The 16,186-nt window shown below is 48.2% G+C and overlaps 1 protein-coding gene across 1 annotated transcript in view; it reads right to left on the reverse strand.

Moving 5' to 3' along the window:
• Positions 1 to 8,406, reverse strand: part of SIM1 (SIM bHLH transcription factor 1) — a 54,649-nt gene extending 46,243 nt beyond the window's left edge. The window contains exons 1-2 of the mRNA XM_001505994.3: positions 8,080 to 8,406; positions 6,259 to 6,987 (exon numbers count right to left, since the gene is read on the reverse strand). Coding sequence (XP_001506044.1) covers positions 6,259 to 6,433 — 175 coding nt within the window. The 5' untranslated portion in view covers positions 6,434 to 6,987; positions 8,080 to 8,406. The remainder of the gene's footprint in view (positions 1 to 6,258; positions 6,988 to 8,079) is intronic.
• Positions 8,407 to 16,186: the final 7,780 nt, after the last annotated feature.

Below are 16,186 nucleotides of genomic sequence, written 5' to 3' on the forward strand. Positions count from 1 at the left end.
TACCGCAGAAAACTCCGCAAAGCCTTTGACTTTCTATTTAAAACAAGGACGAAATCCGTTCTTTTGCCTCCCGATTCCGGTGGGAGCCAGAGCTAAAGATTCTCTTGTAATTTGGAGAGGCGGACAGAAGAAAGGGTTTGTGAGCGAGACAAGTAGCTCTGTGCGGGAGAGGATAACTAAATCGTTTTTGGGGGCGAAAGGATTTGCCCGAGCTAAAGTGGCCGAAGACAAAAGGAAAAACACAATCTATTTGGGAAAATTTCCAAGACATATCACATTAAGCTTGTAGGAATATTTTTTTTCCGTTTCGCCAACGCCCCAACCCAGCCTCCATCTCCTTCTTTAAAGTCTGCTTTATCATATTTACATAAGCGGCATTAGAAGGGATGTCTCGATTATGGATCTAAAGGACTAGCTAGCATTTCATTGGAAAACAGGGACGAAGTTTCCCCGTCGCCTTCCACTTGATGCATTGTACCGCCATTTCCATTTAAATACCCCCTGACCCACGGATTACCTCAATGGACCTGGTTGCACGGGTTCTGTAATTTCCTGAAAATGAGATTTCGATTTATAAAACAAGAAACCAATTAGTAACCAAATGAGGCGAAGTAGATCCACTAAAATTGACCTAATCCCACAGGCACCATTTAGGCCAGATCTTGGCGAATGAATGATGAGCTGCAGTCTAGCGTGGGCTCAAAGCATCACCCAGCTGTGTTATTGCAAGCAGCAAAAATAAATTGATCGAGCTTTCCTTCGGAATGAATTTCATACCCTTGACAAAATATAGATTATGGGTCCAGCGTCGCTACCTCCCCCACAACAAGAGGAGGAAGAGGAGGAAAAGAAGCAAGAAGGAGAGATGGAGAAGAGAAAAAAAGGTTTGTTGTTGCTACTGTTTTAATCTTGAAGAAAAATAAAATAAAGCTAAACAGAAAGTTGTGGGAGTTTGTGGTGGTTGCTGATGCACACAGAGAACTTTCTTCTTCCCTACAGATAGCGACAACCACAATATAGGGGAAGAAGAGCAAAAAGGAAAGGGGGAAAAGAGGGGGGAAGAGGAAGGAGAGAAGAAGGAAAGGAAGGATGCAGAGAGGGAAAACGGAAGGCAGGAGGAAGAGATAGAGGAAGGAGGGGCTGTAAGAATGGTAGTGAGGTGAAATATGTTGACCCAATGCTTCCTGGAAAGGGTACCAAATCCCTTCTCGAGATCCCGACTCTGCAGGGATAGAGAAAGACGGGGAGAGGGTACCCAGAGGACCCTAGTGAACCAGCCCGGGGGGAATCCAAAGGGAAAGCGGGAAGTAGAGTACGTTGGGCCCCCGGGAATGGCATCGTCTCCGACCCCCGGAGGCTTGGGCACCGAGACCAGAAAAGGCTGCAGTGTCACCTGTCGTCCCGCCCGTAATGTGGACACCAGAGCCACACCTGCCCTCTCCCATTGCCCCCAACCCCCAGCCATTTGGAGGGAATAGGGTAGCTGGCGAGAGAGGGTGGCCTGTGAAATCCTGTAATTGTGCGGCCTGTGAAATCCTGTACTTGTGCATTTGTAGGCTCGGGGTGGGGATGTAGTGTTGGTGGGCGGTGTGTGTGTGCGTGTGAGAGAGAGAGAGAGAGAAAGAGAATGTGTGTTTGAAGGTGGAGGTTACCATTAAAGAAATAGCGGTCCCCACTTTGAAGAAATTCCTAGTTCCCAGTCGGGCCTGGCTGCAGCTAGGAAAATAGCCCGGGTTAGACACAACGAACAGACACGACAAGCAGAGTTGCCTAATGGATAGAGCACAGGCTTGGGCGTCAGAAGGACCTGGGTTCTAATCCCGACTCCGCCACTTGTCTGCTGTACGACCTTGAGCAAGTCACTTGACTTCTCTGTGCCTCAGTTATTTCGTCTGTAAAATGGGCCTGGATGGACTGCGTCCAACCTGATTAGTTTGTATCTACCCCAGCGCTTAGTACAGTGCCTGGAACATAGTAAGTGCTTAACAAATACCATAAGGAAAAAAAGGGATCCAGTCCGGGATGGGACAGACAATGGGAGAGGAGTCTGCAATCCCGGGGGCCCCGAGAACTCTAGAATATGGGGGGGGCGGGGTTTAAGGTTACCGCATTGAAGCCCATAGTAGCCGATCCCAGGAGAACCCCATTTCTTGCGGGGCGACTGATCGCCATTGGACCGGGATCCTGCCCACCCTGTCCCGGCGAAACCAGGCGCCAGAGACTGTCGAGAAGCTCTAGAACCAGCCGACACAGAACCTAGACGCTCTAGAACCCTTGATTTGGTCTAGAATCCCCGGGGAATACTTAATCGGGACTGTTTTCGAAACGCAACAAAAAAAATCAAAGGGGAAAACGTGTCATCATCCAAAGGGTGATGGGGTGGGGTCCCTTCTCCTTCCAAATTTGGTCAACTCCTAGAACTCAGTAGCGACAATCTAGAAACAGGAGGGAGAGAGGAAGATGGTGGGATGGCGGGAAGGCGGGAAGAAGGAAAGGAAGACGGATGGAGAGAGGAAAAACGGAGGGAAAGGAGGAAGTGAGGAGGGGATGGACGAGCGGGAGGGAAGGAGCTCAGATACATAAGAAACGGAACCAACTCCAGACCTCGTTGGAAGTCCAGGTATCCAGGACCCCAGTTTGGGGTCAAGAAAACAGGCCCGACCCAATCCAAACCCGGGACCTTGATCCCCTCTCCCCCCCACCCCCCAGATTTGCGAGAGGATGCTCGGCCTCTCCTGTAAGCCTCTGCACGTTTGGAGAACGCCCGGTTTTATTAGCCGGAGGCAGACTGCTCCCAAAGAAAATATGATTCCCCCCACATTGATCTGACCCTGATTGCCGGCCCATAAATCTGCCGGCGCAACCCTTTCGCAAGATCTTTGGTTCTGGACTTCCCATTTTTACGTCCCACATCAAAACTGGAATTAGACAGAGAAAGGCGGCGTGGCGCATACGCTGCAGCTTAAAGGCTTTTAAATGAGAAAAACTTCTGTAAAAAAATAAACATTGAAACCCAATGCTCAATCACTGCCCGGAGCAGCAGGAAAAACAGCCTTAAATCACCGATCCACGTGGGAAACAGAGTCCCCCCGCCTCCCATCCCCCTTTCAGCTCTGGGCTTCTAAAAATACAAGATTGAGGACTTCAGTCCTCAGATCAACACCTCGGCCCCACTGTGGAGTGGCGATCCTTATTGCCACCCCATCTTTGAGATTAGCGATGTGGAAGGGCTAATTTCAAATCAGTAGCCCTTTGTGATTTCACATCATCTTGATAACGAAGGGTTTGCCCAATCCCTAAATGGCGATTCGACTGAAAACGAGTTTGATCTTTCCAAGTTTATTCTGTAGACCTCGTTCCAGCCATAAGTATCTGCCATGATATCCAAATATATATGTATATATAAGTATAAATCAAAGCAGGATAAACTACCTCGATTTATTCTAGTTCCGATTTCCTCCCATAAAGAAGAGCGCCGCTGCGTCTGCTTTCCCTTCTGATTTCGGGGCGCCCAGAACTGATACTTTCACCAGGTTTCGATGAGTCCCTGACCCTCTCCTCCCCCATCCGCCCAGGTTGTTTTCGAATCAGATTGTATTATTGTTGGGGGACGAGGCTCTTTGAATGATTTCACAACAAACTTACTCCACCCCGATGGTTTCATGTGCTCTGGAATAGTAACCTTTGGCTCTCCCCTTCTCTCCTTCTCTTCGCGCAATTCCTTCTGTAGGAAGCATCGGAGGTGAATCAGCGTGAAGCTGGGAAAAGACAATTTCCCTCTCCCTTCCAATACTAGAACTTAGAGGAATTCATCTTGGAGTCTTTTTCGTTTTCTTCTTAAAGAGGGAAAAAGAAACCCTTCGTTTCCACTCGGATTTACGACTTCCCGCCTGACTCACCAGATCTTCGGTGTATCCTTAGGTTAATTTTCTGTCCGGAATATTGATCAGAAACGACACCGAAACGTTACACGGGAAAGGACGGGGAGCGAACCGAATTTACCAAACGACTTCAGACGCACCGAGGAATTTAGGAGTTCGAGATAAAAATGAGTGCTTTTAATGAAATGATTTAAAGTGGAATGTGAGCTAGAGAGACGGACGCTCAGGCCTAGACATTATCATAGCGATGAGCGTCTTATGAGATGACGAGGCCGGTCTTGTAGAAAACATTTGCTTTCGCTGTTTTCCCTGCCTCTTCGTCTGTCTCCCCAAATCTAAGGGACGTTTGAAAGAAAGCGGAGACCCCGTCTGCGCCTCTAGCCAGTTTACCAAGCTGTAGTAATAATAATAATAATTGTTAAGCGCTTACTATGTGCCAGGCGCTGAACTAAACGCTGGGTCCATGCATCTATTTGTCGCTTACGCATGGATCGCTCACTGCCTTTGGCGACTCGGAGGGGTTGCTTCCTTGCCAGCCCCCCACCCCCCGCCTCCCCCGCGGTGTCCTGGTCACTGTCCACGGGGAGATCTAAATCCTCGCCAGGCCACCATCGGAGAGGCGGCGGCCGAGGCCCTGTTGACCCGCAGCCCCGCAAGCACCACCATACACCATGTGCTTCTTCCGAGCAAACCACCAGCTCCGTGAGCGCCAATAATTGAAGGGCCCAGTTGGAAATCACGCAAGCAGATGACCTCCTGAGGCTGCAAACTCACTGCTAATAACCCTTTTCCCAGCAACCCGGCCCGGTGGGCATCCGGTGCTACCCATGCTGCCCTCCCTAGCAGGGCAAGAGACCCAGAAGGCGCCCCGATATCCCACTAATTACACCCATTTGTCCCTCCCCACCGCCACCCAAATCCATTTCCAGCCCAAGGTAGAGGTGTAGAATTGGATTTTCCTCCCGCTCCAAGACTTTCAGGTGCTGCCTTTTGGCTTCAAGCCCGACGTGGACAAGACTGCTTTGAAAACTTAAAAAAAAAAAAGTAAGTCTACAGGGAAAATTGGGAGGAGACTACATTATTATTTCAAAGATCTCTCTTCTTTCCCTTTGCTCTAAAAGCACACGGTCCTTCACGAAGAGCTCCGAAGCTCTTTAAATGTAAATCATTTGGAGCAAAACGCCTAATTCGAACATCACACCGCAACCCTATTCCCTCTATTTCTGCACCACTGAAACGGATAGAATGACCCGTTTCAATGTGTAAATAAACGGGATAGGTTTGGTGGTTTCCTCTCCAAAAAAAAATCCTTGATTTCAATTTTTTTTTCAGTTTCCGGGTTTCAGTTCTTTCCCCCGCTCTAACGTTTAGAGTTTCTCTGCTCGGGCGAACATAGATCCTAAGCGTTCTGCCCAATCTTTTAGAGTCGAGAGCGACATCAGAGAACGAGCTCCTTAATACCATCGCGGTTTTAATTCGCTCAGCCCTGGACCGGGCCACATAACTGTTCGGATACCCGCTCCTTTGCTGGGCATTGGGGTGGATCTGGAAATCCTAAATTCGCCTTAAAATTTTCCGTCTCAGTTTTGTCTCCCTTGATTCAACCCTAGTGCTGCTAAAATAAGACTCCCGCTTCTCCGCCTGTACGTCTCTGAGCGGTTTTGCTGATGCTCATTCTACCTCAGTGGGAAGGAAACTGGCAGTGCCGTCTCCGACCCCATGACCAAAAGTCGCTTTCCAGCCCTGCGCAGGCCAAAAAACACCAATCTCTCCGGACACCAGAATTTTCATTGGCCCCAAGAGACCCACAGCAGGTCGAGCCGTATTCCAACTTGAGGGTTGAGCAGAGGAACATTGGTGCACAAGACCACTCCAGGACATACCTGCTCTTCCTCTCTCGGAGCAGCTCCATGCTTCCAACTGCCGTGAAACTTCCATATGGGCTTAGACCCCCTAGTCGTTCTCTAGAAATTGGGCAATGCACGTGCTTTGTAGGGGGGAGGGCGGGGGGAAGGAGGGGGGCGAGAAGGTGCGGGGAGAGGAGACTACAGAGTAAAAAGGAAAGTCGTGTTTGTTTTAGTAGAACTTTCAGCTGAGCTTAGTGTCTGGAGTGTTGACAACAGCTCTCTTGGTCCAGTTCCCATCCAAACATATCATTTGGGCTGAATATTAACAGAGCCGAAGAGGGACCAACGAAGACGCCAACATCTCACCAAGCTTTTTAGCACCTTCCTGATCTACTTTCTCTTGGGCCTTTACCTACGTGCGCATGAATGAAACACGGGCGCAGCGCGGGCGGGGAAATGTTAGGGGTTTCACATGCTGAGACCTGGGCTGGAATTCGAGGCCAAGTTCCAGAATTAGTTAAGTCACTCACCTTCGGGAAACACCACTCTCATTTTAAGATAGCTGGTTGTGAGTCTGATTATGGATGCTTTGTCCAGCTGAGAGGTGATGGCTGAGGGCAAAGGCAGCAATTTGGCCAGTTCATAAAATTCACTGTTTTCTTTCTCCCGCCTAGTCCGGGCTGCATTTTTGGACTTCTCTTTCATTGTGTCTTTTTCCCCCTTTCTTCTGCCAACTTAAGCGCCGCAGATTCATCCAAAACAAACCAACAAACAAAAAAGAAACTTTCAACTACAGCTCGTACTGTGCAAAAAGCTAAGCATGATTTCGAATGAAGGCTTTTAAGTCTTTTAGTTGGGGACTGGCTGGGGAAGTCGGGGAGAGAGGGGGAAAAAAAGACGGGATTGAAAACGAAAACGATTTACTGGGGAAAAAAAATCAGAACGAGAAAGGGCAAGGAAGGAGCCTTATCCAAAGCGGCTTGGAGAATCCGAGAGAGGCTGCTGAGAACTAAACTATACGCCAGCTGGACCCCCGAAGATCCAGGCGTCTCTTCTGTTCCAAACAGCAAACGCTGGTCCTCGGAGCTCAGACATAATAATCCTCGTCCTTTTATTTTCGGCCGCCAATACCGCGGCCTCCAAAGGCGGCCCCTTCAGAAAGGAGGCCCGGCTGCTAAAACTACGTCCTTCACCGGGAGGGAGACGGCATTCGAGGAGATCAGCAGTCTGTCCCAGCCGGCGCACGGCCAGATGAAACCCTAAAAATAAAATTCGTTTTTACAAAATGACCAGAAACAGGCAGTTTCGTCCTCCTCCCTCCACCCCGCAGTTTCACCGTTTTGGTTGGGTCGTTGGTTTAGAAATAAATCCGGAGAGAGGGCAGGCAGTGGATTGAGACTACCCAAGAGGATGAATGAACGCGCATGTACTTCTCTCCCGACACAAGCAACTCTCTCAATCCCTGGCAGATGGATTTCTCCTTCCCCAGAGTTCACCGGTTATCGGAAAGAAAAACCACAAACCCAACGAGACGGTCTGCTTGCTCCTCAAGCAAACCTCCTCGCAAAACAGGTCCGCGGTCGACTAGTGCCAAAGTGATCATCCAAGACCACCCTCCCATAGAGCCTCTGTCCGTTCAGTCTGGCTTGGCCGGGTCCAACCCAGACCCCCAAGTCTCCCCGGGTGTCCTCCCCACTCCTCTGCGGTGGAGACTGAGAGTTCTTTTTTCCAAGACGAAGGACCCCCAAATTCGTGGGGACCGACTGCGGCCTCGCTGGGCTTGGCTGGCCGTGAAACAGGACTTGCCTGACCAGACCCAGGCTCAGGGAGGAGGAGGAGGAGGAGGGGGAAGAAGAAGAGAGAGAAGAAGGAGAGGAGGGGGAGGAGGAGGAGGAAGAAGAAGAGGAGAGAGAAGAGGGAGAGGAGGAGGAAGAAGAGGAGAGAAGAAGGAGAGGAGGGGGAGGAGGAGGAGGAAGAAGAAGAGGAAGAGGAGAGAGAAGAGGGAAAGGAGGAGGAAGAAGAGGAGAGAAGAAGGAGAGGAGGGGGAGGAGGAGGAGGAGGAAGAAGAGGAAGAGGAGAGAGAAGAGGGAGAGGAGGAGGAAAAAGAGGAAGAGAAGGGAGAAGAGGGGGAATAGAAGTATGGGAAGGAGGAAGAAGAAGAAAAAGAGAGGATGGGGAGAAGGGAGAGGAGGAGCAGCAGGAGGAAGAGAAGGAGGAGATAGAGGAAAAGGCAGAGGAGAGAGGAGGAGAAGGCGGAATAAGTAGGATGCTCAGAGGGAAGCTGAACCACCCCTAGCCCCCCTACCCCGCATCCCACCGCCTAGAATGGGTTCGCGAGCGCCTGCACCTACCTTCGGTCCCAGCAGCGTGCAGAGGGTGAGGAGCGACTCTTTAATTACAGTCCCTCAAATGGTCCAACTAGAGAAACTTTGCTGCCCTCCCTACTTTCCCCCGGGCCCCGCTCGGGCTCCTCCACTCAATTTTTTGTTTTGCTTTGGTGCGGGGAGGGGAGGGGGAAGGGGGACTTTGGAGAAGGAGGGGGAGAGATGGGAGGGTCGAGGGGCGTTGTCGTGTTTCCCTCTCTGGGAGTCGTTATGAAGTTGAGATGATGCCTAATTGGAAGGCGAAAATGCTCGATAACTTCTTTAGGGCTAAAAGCCTTTTGCAACCCAACTTCACTCCTTGACTCCCACTCTCCAGGCCTCCCTTAATGCCGCTCCCCGCCAGCGCTCGCTTCCTATTGGCCCGCGGCGCCCCCGGGGCGAGGCGCTCATTGGCTGAGGGGGGGTTTGATTGACGTCCGGGCCACCCGCCTCCCCCCCCCGCGCTCCTCCGCTCGTCGGGGGCGTTGGGATGATGGCTCTGCGCCCTCTGACCCGCGCGGGGCGGCTTGGAGGGAGGAGGGATCAAGGGTCCGGACACATGGAGACCGGTGGAGGGGTCTTTTTTGCTATGGGGGGTGGGAGACGAGGAGGAGGAGGAGGAGGAGGAGGAGGAGGAGGAGGAGGAGGAGGAGGGGGAGGAGGGGAGGAGGGGGAAGAAAGGGGGAGGAGGGGGAGGAGGGGGAGGAAGAGGGTGCAGTTCCGAATCTGACCAGGGGCGGCAGCCGCGAGGGGGCGCAAGGTGCATAGAGCGGGTCACGTGACCCGCGGGAGAAAAAGGGGGGGGCGGCCTCATGCTGCGCTCCATAATAATAATGTTGGTATTTGTTAAGCGCTTACTATGTGCAGAGCACTGTTCTAAGCGCTGGGGTAGACACAAGGGAATCAGGTTGTCCCACGTGGGGCTCACACTCTTCATCCCCGTTTTACAGATGAGGTCACTGAGGCACAGAGCAGTGAAGTGACCTGCCCAAAGTCACACAGCTGACAAGGGGCAGAGCTGGGATTCGAACCCATAATCTCTGACTCCAAAGTCCATGCTCTTTCCACTGAGCCACGCTGCTTCTCTAATTCATTCAATAGTTATTTATTGAGCGCTTGCTGTGTGCAGAGCACTGTCCTAAGCGCTTGGGAATGTACCAATCGGCAACATTCATTCACTTAAAAGTATTTCTTGAGCGCTTACTATGGGCAGAGCACTGGACTAAGCGCTTGGAATGGACAAATCGGTAACAGATACAGTCCCTGCCCTTTGACGGGTTTATAGTCTAATCGGGGGAGACAGACGGACAAAAACGATAGCAATAATTAGAATCAAGGGCATGAATAAATGGTGGTATTTGTTAAGCACTTATTATGTGCAAAGCACTGTTCTAAGCGCTGGGGGATACAAGGTGATCAGGTTGTCCCACATGGGGCTCACAGTTTTAATCCCCATTTTACAGATGAGGTAACTGAGGCACAGAGAAGTTAAGTGACTTGCCCAAAGTCACACAGATAGAAACAGTCCCTGCCCATTGACGGGCTTACAGTCTAATCAGGGGAGCAGGAGCTCCAGCGAGGAGCAGCAGTCCCATCCCGGGAGCCAGCCCTATTTCGTTTATTCCTGAAAAATAATAATAATAATGTTGGTATTTGTTAAGCGCTTTGAGAAAATAATTCTCAATTAATAAAAAATAATAACCCCAAAACAACAACAAATAAAACCCCAACCTTTTGTCCTCCGTTCCCCCCCTCCCCCCCCGGCATTTGTGGCCGGCCCGAGTCGAAAAGGCAACGCCTGGAGTCGATGGGTTTCTCCATGGTTTGTGGAGAGAAGCCCTGCAGCACCTCTCATTTCCCGGGAAAGAAATGGCCTATAACCAAGCGCTTAGGGCAGTGCTCTGCACCTAATAATAATAAAGTTGGTATTTGTTAAGTGCTTACTATGTGCAGAGCACTGTTCTAAGCGCTGGAGGAGATACCGGGAAATCAGGTTGTCGCACGTGAGGCTCACAGTCTTCATCTCCATTTTACAGATGAGGGAACTGAGGCCCAGAGAAGTGAAGTGACTTGCCACAGTCACCCAGCTGCCAAGTGGCAGAGTTGGGATTCGAACCCATGACCTCTGACTCCCAAGGCCGGGCTCTTTCCACTGAGCCACGCTGCCTCCATAGTAAGGGCTCAATAAATAGTATTGAATGAACCCGTTTTAAATGAATCCCCAAACGAGAGACACTCCTTCCCGGAGGACAAGATCCCGGCAAGGCTGTCCCCTTGGGGAAACACGCGCCTGGCTTCAGTCCGGCGCTTAGAACATGCCTGGCACATAGTAAGCGCTTAATAATAATAATAATAATGTTGGTATTTGTTAGGCGCTTACTATGTGCAGAGCACTCTACTAAGTGCTGGGGTAGATACAGAGTAATCAGGTTGTCCCACGTGAGGCTTACAGTCTTAATCCCCATTTTACAGATGAGGGAACTGAGGCACAGAGAAGTGAAGTGACTTCCCTACAGCTGACCAGTGGCAGAGTCTGGATTCGAACCCATGACCTCTGACTCCCAAGCCCGTGATCTTTCCACTAAGCTACGCTGCTTCTCTAAACAAATATCATTAACAAATATCATTATTATTACGGGAGGAAGGAAAAGAAGGAACCCGTCTTAAAGTTAAAATTCAACGAAAATTTCCTCCCCCCAAACCGGAATTGAGAAAACCCGGGTGTGGAATGCCAGAGCGAAACGTTTTTCTTTTAGAGAATCCACAGTGTCCGGGGTTGCCGTGGGGCCACCACTTGCTCTCAACAAGGACCCAGGCACCCCTGGAATAGAGTCAATAAGTAGATCAATCAATAACCCACAAACTTTTCCATCCAGATTTATTGTGTCAACACCTGAAGTTCATTCACATCGCTGACCTCCTCCCACTCCCCACCTCTATTTGAATCCTTTCCTTGCTCTCACCTCCCTCCGCCCCTGGTGAGGGAGGGAAAGAGTTCAGGCGCCAAAATGGAATTATATGAATTATTGGAATTATTTCTAGCTAGTCTGGTGACAATCCTTCTTCCCCAGCCACAGACAACTTCTCTGCCTGCTATTGCAGAGCCCGGGGATGGTTTCTCGAAGTTCACCGCTAAATCCTTGAGAAAGAAAGACTGTGAGCCCCTTGTGGGAAAAGGACTGTGTTCTATCTGAGGTCTTGTATAAACGCTAGCGTTTAGTGCAGGGCTTGGCACCTAGTATGGGTTTAATAAATGTGATAGTTACAACTTCTGGAACCTACACATAAGCTTGGTTGTTAAAACACACAGACACACAAACTCCAAAACAAAATATCTGCATCGAAGTTTAAAGGGCTCATTGCTAAGGATAAAGCAAATGTGATGCAGAGGTTTGTTTTGACATTTTACGGATGATTCTGAACCATTTTAAAGCGTTTGTTCGGAAATATTGACATCTGCCGCCTCGTCATCGGAGGACAATAAGACTGCAGAATGATTCGGGTATCTCTGAGGATAATTACACATCTGGCCGGAATAGGAGGAAGATGTTTAGGGATGAGATGGGATACTGCCGAGTGTCAGGAGAAGGAAAGTAGACGTTTGGGTTTTTTTTTTCTTCAATTTTGAGAATGAAAAACTAAAATGTTTAAATAAAATACACTCTAGAGATTTTGCGAGACGTCTATCTACACAAGAAAGAGAGAGTCTTTTAACATCCCCTTCGCCCCGGACTGAAGCAATTGACATGCAAGTCTGGAGACCATTCGAATCCAGTCGACGGGCGTAAATGCAATAAATCAATATCTTTACGTTTTGTCTCTAATCTCACCGAAATTCTGGGTGTGGATTCAAGCTCTATAGAGAGGCGGGTTGCTCACTGCTGTCTTCAGAAACGGGATTTTAATAGATACCGAAACGCCACCTTAACAAGGCACCGTTGTGAAAAGAAAGAGACTTCCATCTCCCAAGAGCTAGTACTGAGCATTTTACAGAAAATACTAGTAGTCATTACAGACCGGATGAGGTTAGAGGGATTATTCGCATCTTGATATTTTCAAAAGTTGACAGGGAAATAGTTTACTTAAAATTAGCCACACGCCTGCCTCATCATCGGCCTCCCACTCCCAAGCCCTCAAATACCCCACTTATAGATACACGTGAAATTTAAATGTTTGTCTGATGTCGAACGCATATCGCTGTTTAAAAGATTCGTGACGGTTTATCAGCGCTAGAAAGACTTGATGTAAGGGATAGTTGACACAGGAAAAATCCAATACCGCATCTTCGGAACAAGATGAGCAAAATTAGTATGTGAATGTAAGTGTTCAAATAAATCAAAAGGCCGATGTCAGGGTGGGCTAAGCAGCGATGCCACTCTGTCCCAGGGAAGCTCATTTGTCCAAGTATGAGGTGGATTATTTTGTTTAATAAACAAAGTGAATGCACTGTCATGAGACTATTGTACCACGATGAACACTTAGCCTGCAATTGCCCTGAATGGAGTTTACCAAAGAGAGTGAATTACCTTTGCGAAATAACACCTGTTATTCTAATCTTTGAACCTCAGCAAAAGAATACAAATACAGTGAAAACAGGGCATCGTTTTCCTCTACACGCTCTCCCCGCCCCTCCCCGTGGCCCCAGAAGTATAAACTCCCGTCGTCACGTGCATACACATTCGGAAACACCATATCAACAGCCATAAATAATATTAAATCATCGTAATAATAGCATTTGTTAAACGCTTACTATGTGCCCAGCCCTGTTCTGAGGCTGGGGTAGATACAAGGTAATCAGGTCTTCCACGAGGGGCTGATAGTCTTAATCCCCATTTTAGAGATGAGTTAACTGAGGCACAGAGAAGTTAAGTGACTTGTCCAAGGTGACACAGCAGACAAGTGGCAGAACCGGAATTAGAACCCACATGCTCTGATTCCAAAGCCCTTGCTCTTTCCACTAAGCCACGCTGCTTCTCAAATATGCACCCTTTTTCTTCAGCCTTTGAAGTTTCCCCTACTTGAAATGGCCTAAACTGAAAAAAAATTGCTGCCGACACAAAAGGTTTCCATAAGGGGTTATCTCCTCAGAAATTGCTGCTATTAATAAAAAACCATCCTGCAGCCATATTTCAAGATAACCTGGATTCGCTAGCCTCTAAATCACAGGCATTTCTGTGCCTAACGCAAGAAAGGGAATGGTAGCCAGAGGGTGCCACCTATTTTCTGCCAATATCGTTGCGTTTGCACTTGGTTATGGTACGAAAGAACTATTTGGAAACGTTTCTTGAATAAAGTCCAGTTGCCCGAGTAGATGCTCGAAGACGCCACGAAAGTAACCAATACTGAGAACTCGGAGGCTTTTTAGAGTCCTCGTTCAGAACTGGTCCAGCAGGCAGCATTGTCAGCTGTGTGACCGTGGGCAAGTCACTTCACTTCTCTGTGCCTCAGTTACCTCTTCTGTAAAAGGGGGATTAACTGTGAGCTTCACGTGGGACAACCTGATTACCCTGTATCTACCCCAGCGCTTAGAACAGTGCTCTGCACATATTAAGTGCTTAACAAATACGAACATTATTATTATTATTATTATTATGAAATGACGACTTGGAAAGAAATCTAGAACGAGCCCTCTTTGCTATTAAATTACTGTTGTGCACAATCACCACCACGACATGCACGCACGCGGGGTTGGGGGAAGTGTGAGGTCCAGGCTCCTCGGTTGGTCAATTTACTCCATTCCCTGGGGGGGGGGGGGGTCTCTCCGAGAACCCAGTCTGTGGATTTCCATTGGTTTGGCGTTAGCAAAGGCAGGGTACCATCTTTCAAGGTTGGTGAAGTCAACCAGATTTTCATATTTAAATCCCTCTGTAACCGTTACTTATTTTTGAAGTAGAGAACCGGGGATGGGGAGAAGAAAAAGGGGTAGACGATTGAATGGCTGGAAAAGGAGACGGTGGTTCCTATTTCTCAGGGAATTAATTCCCGGGGACCCCCGAGCCTGGCCCCGATAGACCTGGGCGATTTCAAAGGGTCAGTTTAACAAGGACCTGCAGTTTGGGGGTGAAAGCGAGCAGATTCGAAAACAGATTTTCTGACAGTGGTTTGCCCCCCGCGCCCTAACCTGACCTTTCTTTCAACCAAATCAATCGTATTTATTGAGCGCTTACTATGTGCAGACCACTGGTCCGAAGCTCTTGGGAGAGTACAATGCAACAGAATTAGCAAACGTGTTTCTGCCCATTAGGAGTTTACAGTCTATTGGGGGTGGTGGACTGGGTGGAAGAGGGGAGGGAGGGATCTTTTCTGCCAATCCCTCTGTCCCCTTGCCTAGCGGATTTGTTTAGTATCTTTTATACAGCAAATAGCGCGGTGATCATCTCCTGGGGGGCAAAAGAAGCACCCTGGCAATACTAGGTGCCTGTGAGTGTGGGAGTTTTTTGTTTGAATGTGCGTTCAAGGGCGAATTCGTAAATGTAGTTCAATCATACACATTTTCTTCTTGGCTTCTATTTGTTTCAATAAGAAACATAAAACTACAATTCATTAAGATATTAAATAGGTACCACATATTAGAGTACTTCAAGAATGCTCGTCTTCTAACCAGCGAAAGGCATCCAAATGGGAAATACATTTTCGATTTTTTAAAAATTCCTCTGTATTTCTTTCCCCCTCCCCACCTCTTTTTTATTTTGTTGTTGTTTTGTTGTTGTTTTTAGTTTTTTCATATTAATGTTTCTACTGGGGGATATTTGGAATCTTTACTAGGGTGGGGAATGATGGGAAATGAGAGTTGTTACGGGAAATGGGAAAGCAAGAGTGGAGAGATGGTAATCTGCTCAAGATTTAGGATTGGGGTAAAAAGGACTGGCCAGTTTCTAACTAAGGTAAGATTTATATATGTGATTTGGGGAATTAGAAAGGCCTAACTTAAATACTTTATACCTACCCCTCCCCCCAAAAAAAAGCTGTAGAAAATTCCTAGTTTCCAGCTTCCAATCTCTAGAAGCTAAACTATTTTGGAAAGTAGTGGAGTTGTCCTTTTTGTTCGAAGATAACTATTAATAGGGCTGGCTATGTGGGTGAGTGTTTTTAGAGACAATCTCTTGTACCCTTGTTATCAATTAAAATTTATAATAATAATAATTATTATTGTGGTACTAGTTAAGCACTTACTATGAGCCAAGCACTGTTCTAAGCACTGGGGTAGATAAAAGTTAATCAGGTTGGACACAGTTCTTGTCCCACATGGGGTTTACACTCTCAATCCCTATTTTATAGATGAGGTAACTGAGGCACAGAGAAGTTAAGCGACTTGCCCAAGGTCACACAGCAGACATAAGTAGGAGTCACGCAGGGCCTTCTGATTCCCAGGCCTGTGCTTTATCAAGTAAGCCACCACTGCTTCTAGAGCATCTTGGCCATTCGGTTGAGCATTATTCAGCTACCAATCAATGGTCACGAAGGGAAAGTTATGTCTCATCCCTAGCAGGATGAGGACTTAAATTATTTTGGCAGTAGTGGCGATGGTTTGTGCTGAGCCATTCCCACTCTCACTCGGGAATGGGGAACTGTGTCCAGCAGCAAGCATTGTGAGAAGCCTAGTAGGAAGAAGAGCTGTGGTCACAAAACAGACTATCTGGGAAACCTCGACAGCAGAAGACACCACTGTGAACTGCAAATACAGAATGAAAAGAGAGCAAATCCCACGGTGCTGTGTGCCTGGGGGATTCAAAGGTGATTTTGATAACCTTTCTCCCTAAGTTGGATGAGCACCCTCCATTCAGCCTTTTAAAGGAAACTCACTTTCAGTCTCCAGTCAGTTTCTAAGTCAAAGAGATATCTATTTCACTCGGGCATGGATGGTTTAGCAGTTGACTTAGCCGTGGTCCTCTGATTCCTTACTCATGAATCTGAAAGTTCTCTGAGACTTAAAATACCTACACAAACTTGTGAATTAGTTAGAAAGGCAGTTATTTTTTACTAGGCACAGCTCGTATCTACCCCCAAGGGCGAGATACAACCCCTCAGGGTAGCTGCCTATGCTTCATTTACCTCCCTTTCTTGTCTCAGAGAGCCCTTTCTTATTCACAGACAC

This window comes from Ornithorhynchus anatinus, chromosome 19 (genome assembly GCF_004115215.2).
Source record: "Ornithorhynchus anatinus isolate Pmale09 chromosome 19, mOrnAna1.pri.v4, whole genome shotgun sequence".
In the NCBI taxonomy this organism is placed as follows: Eukaryota; Metazoa; Chordata; class Mammalia; order Monotremata; family Ornithorhynchidae; genus Ornithorhynchus; species Ornithorhynchus anatinus.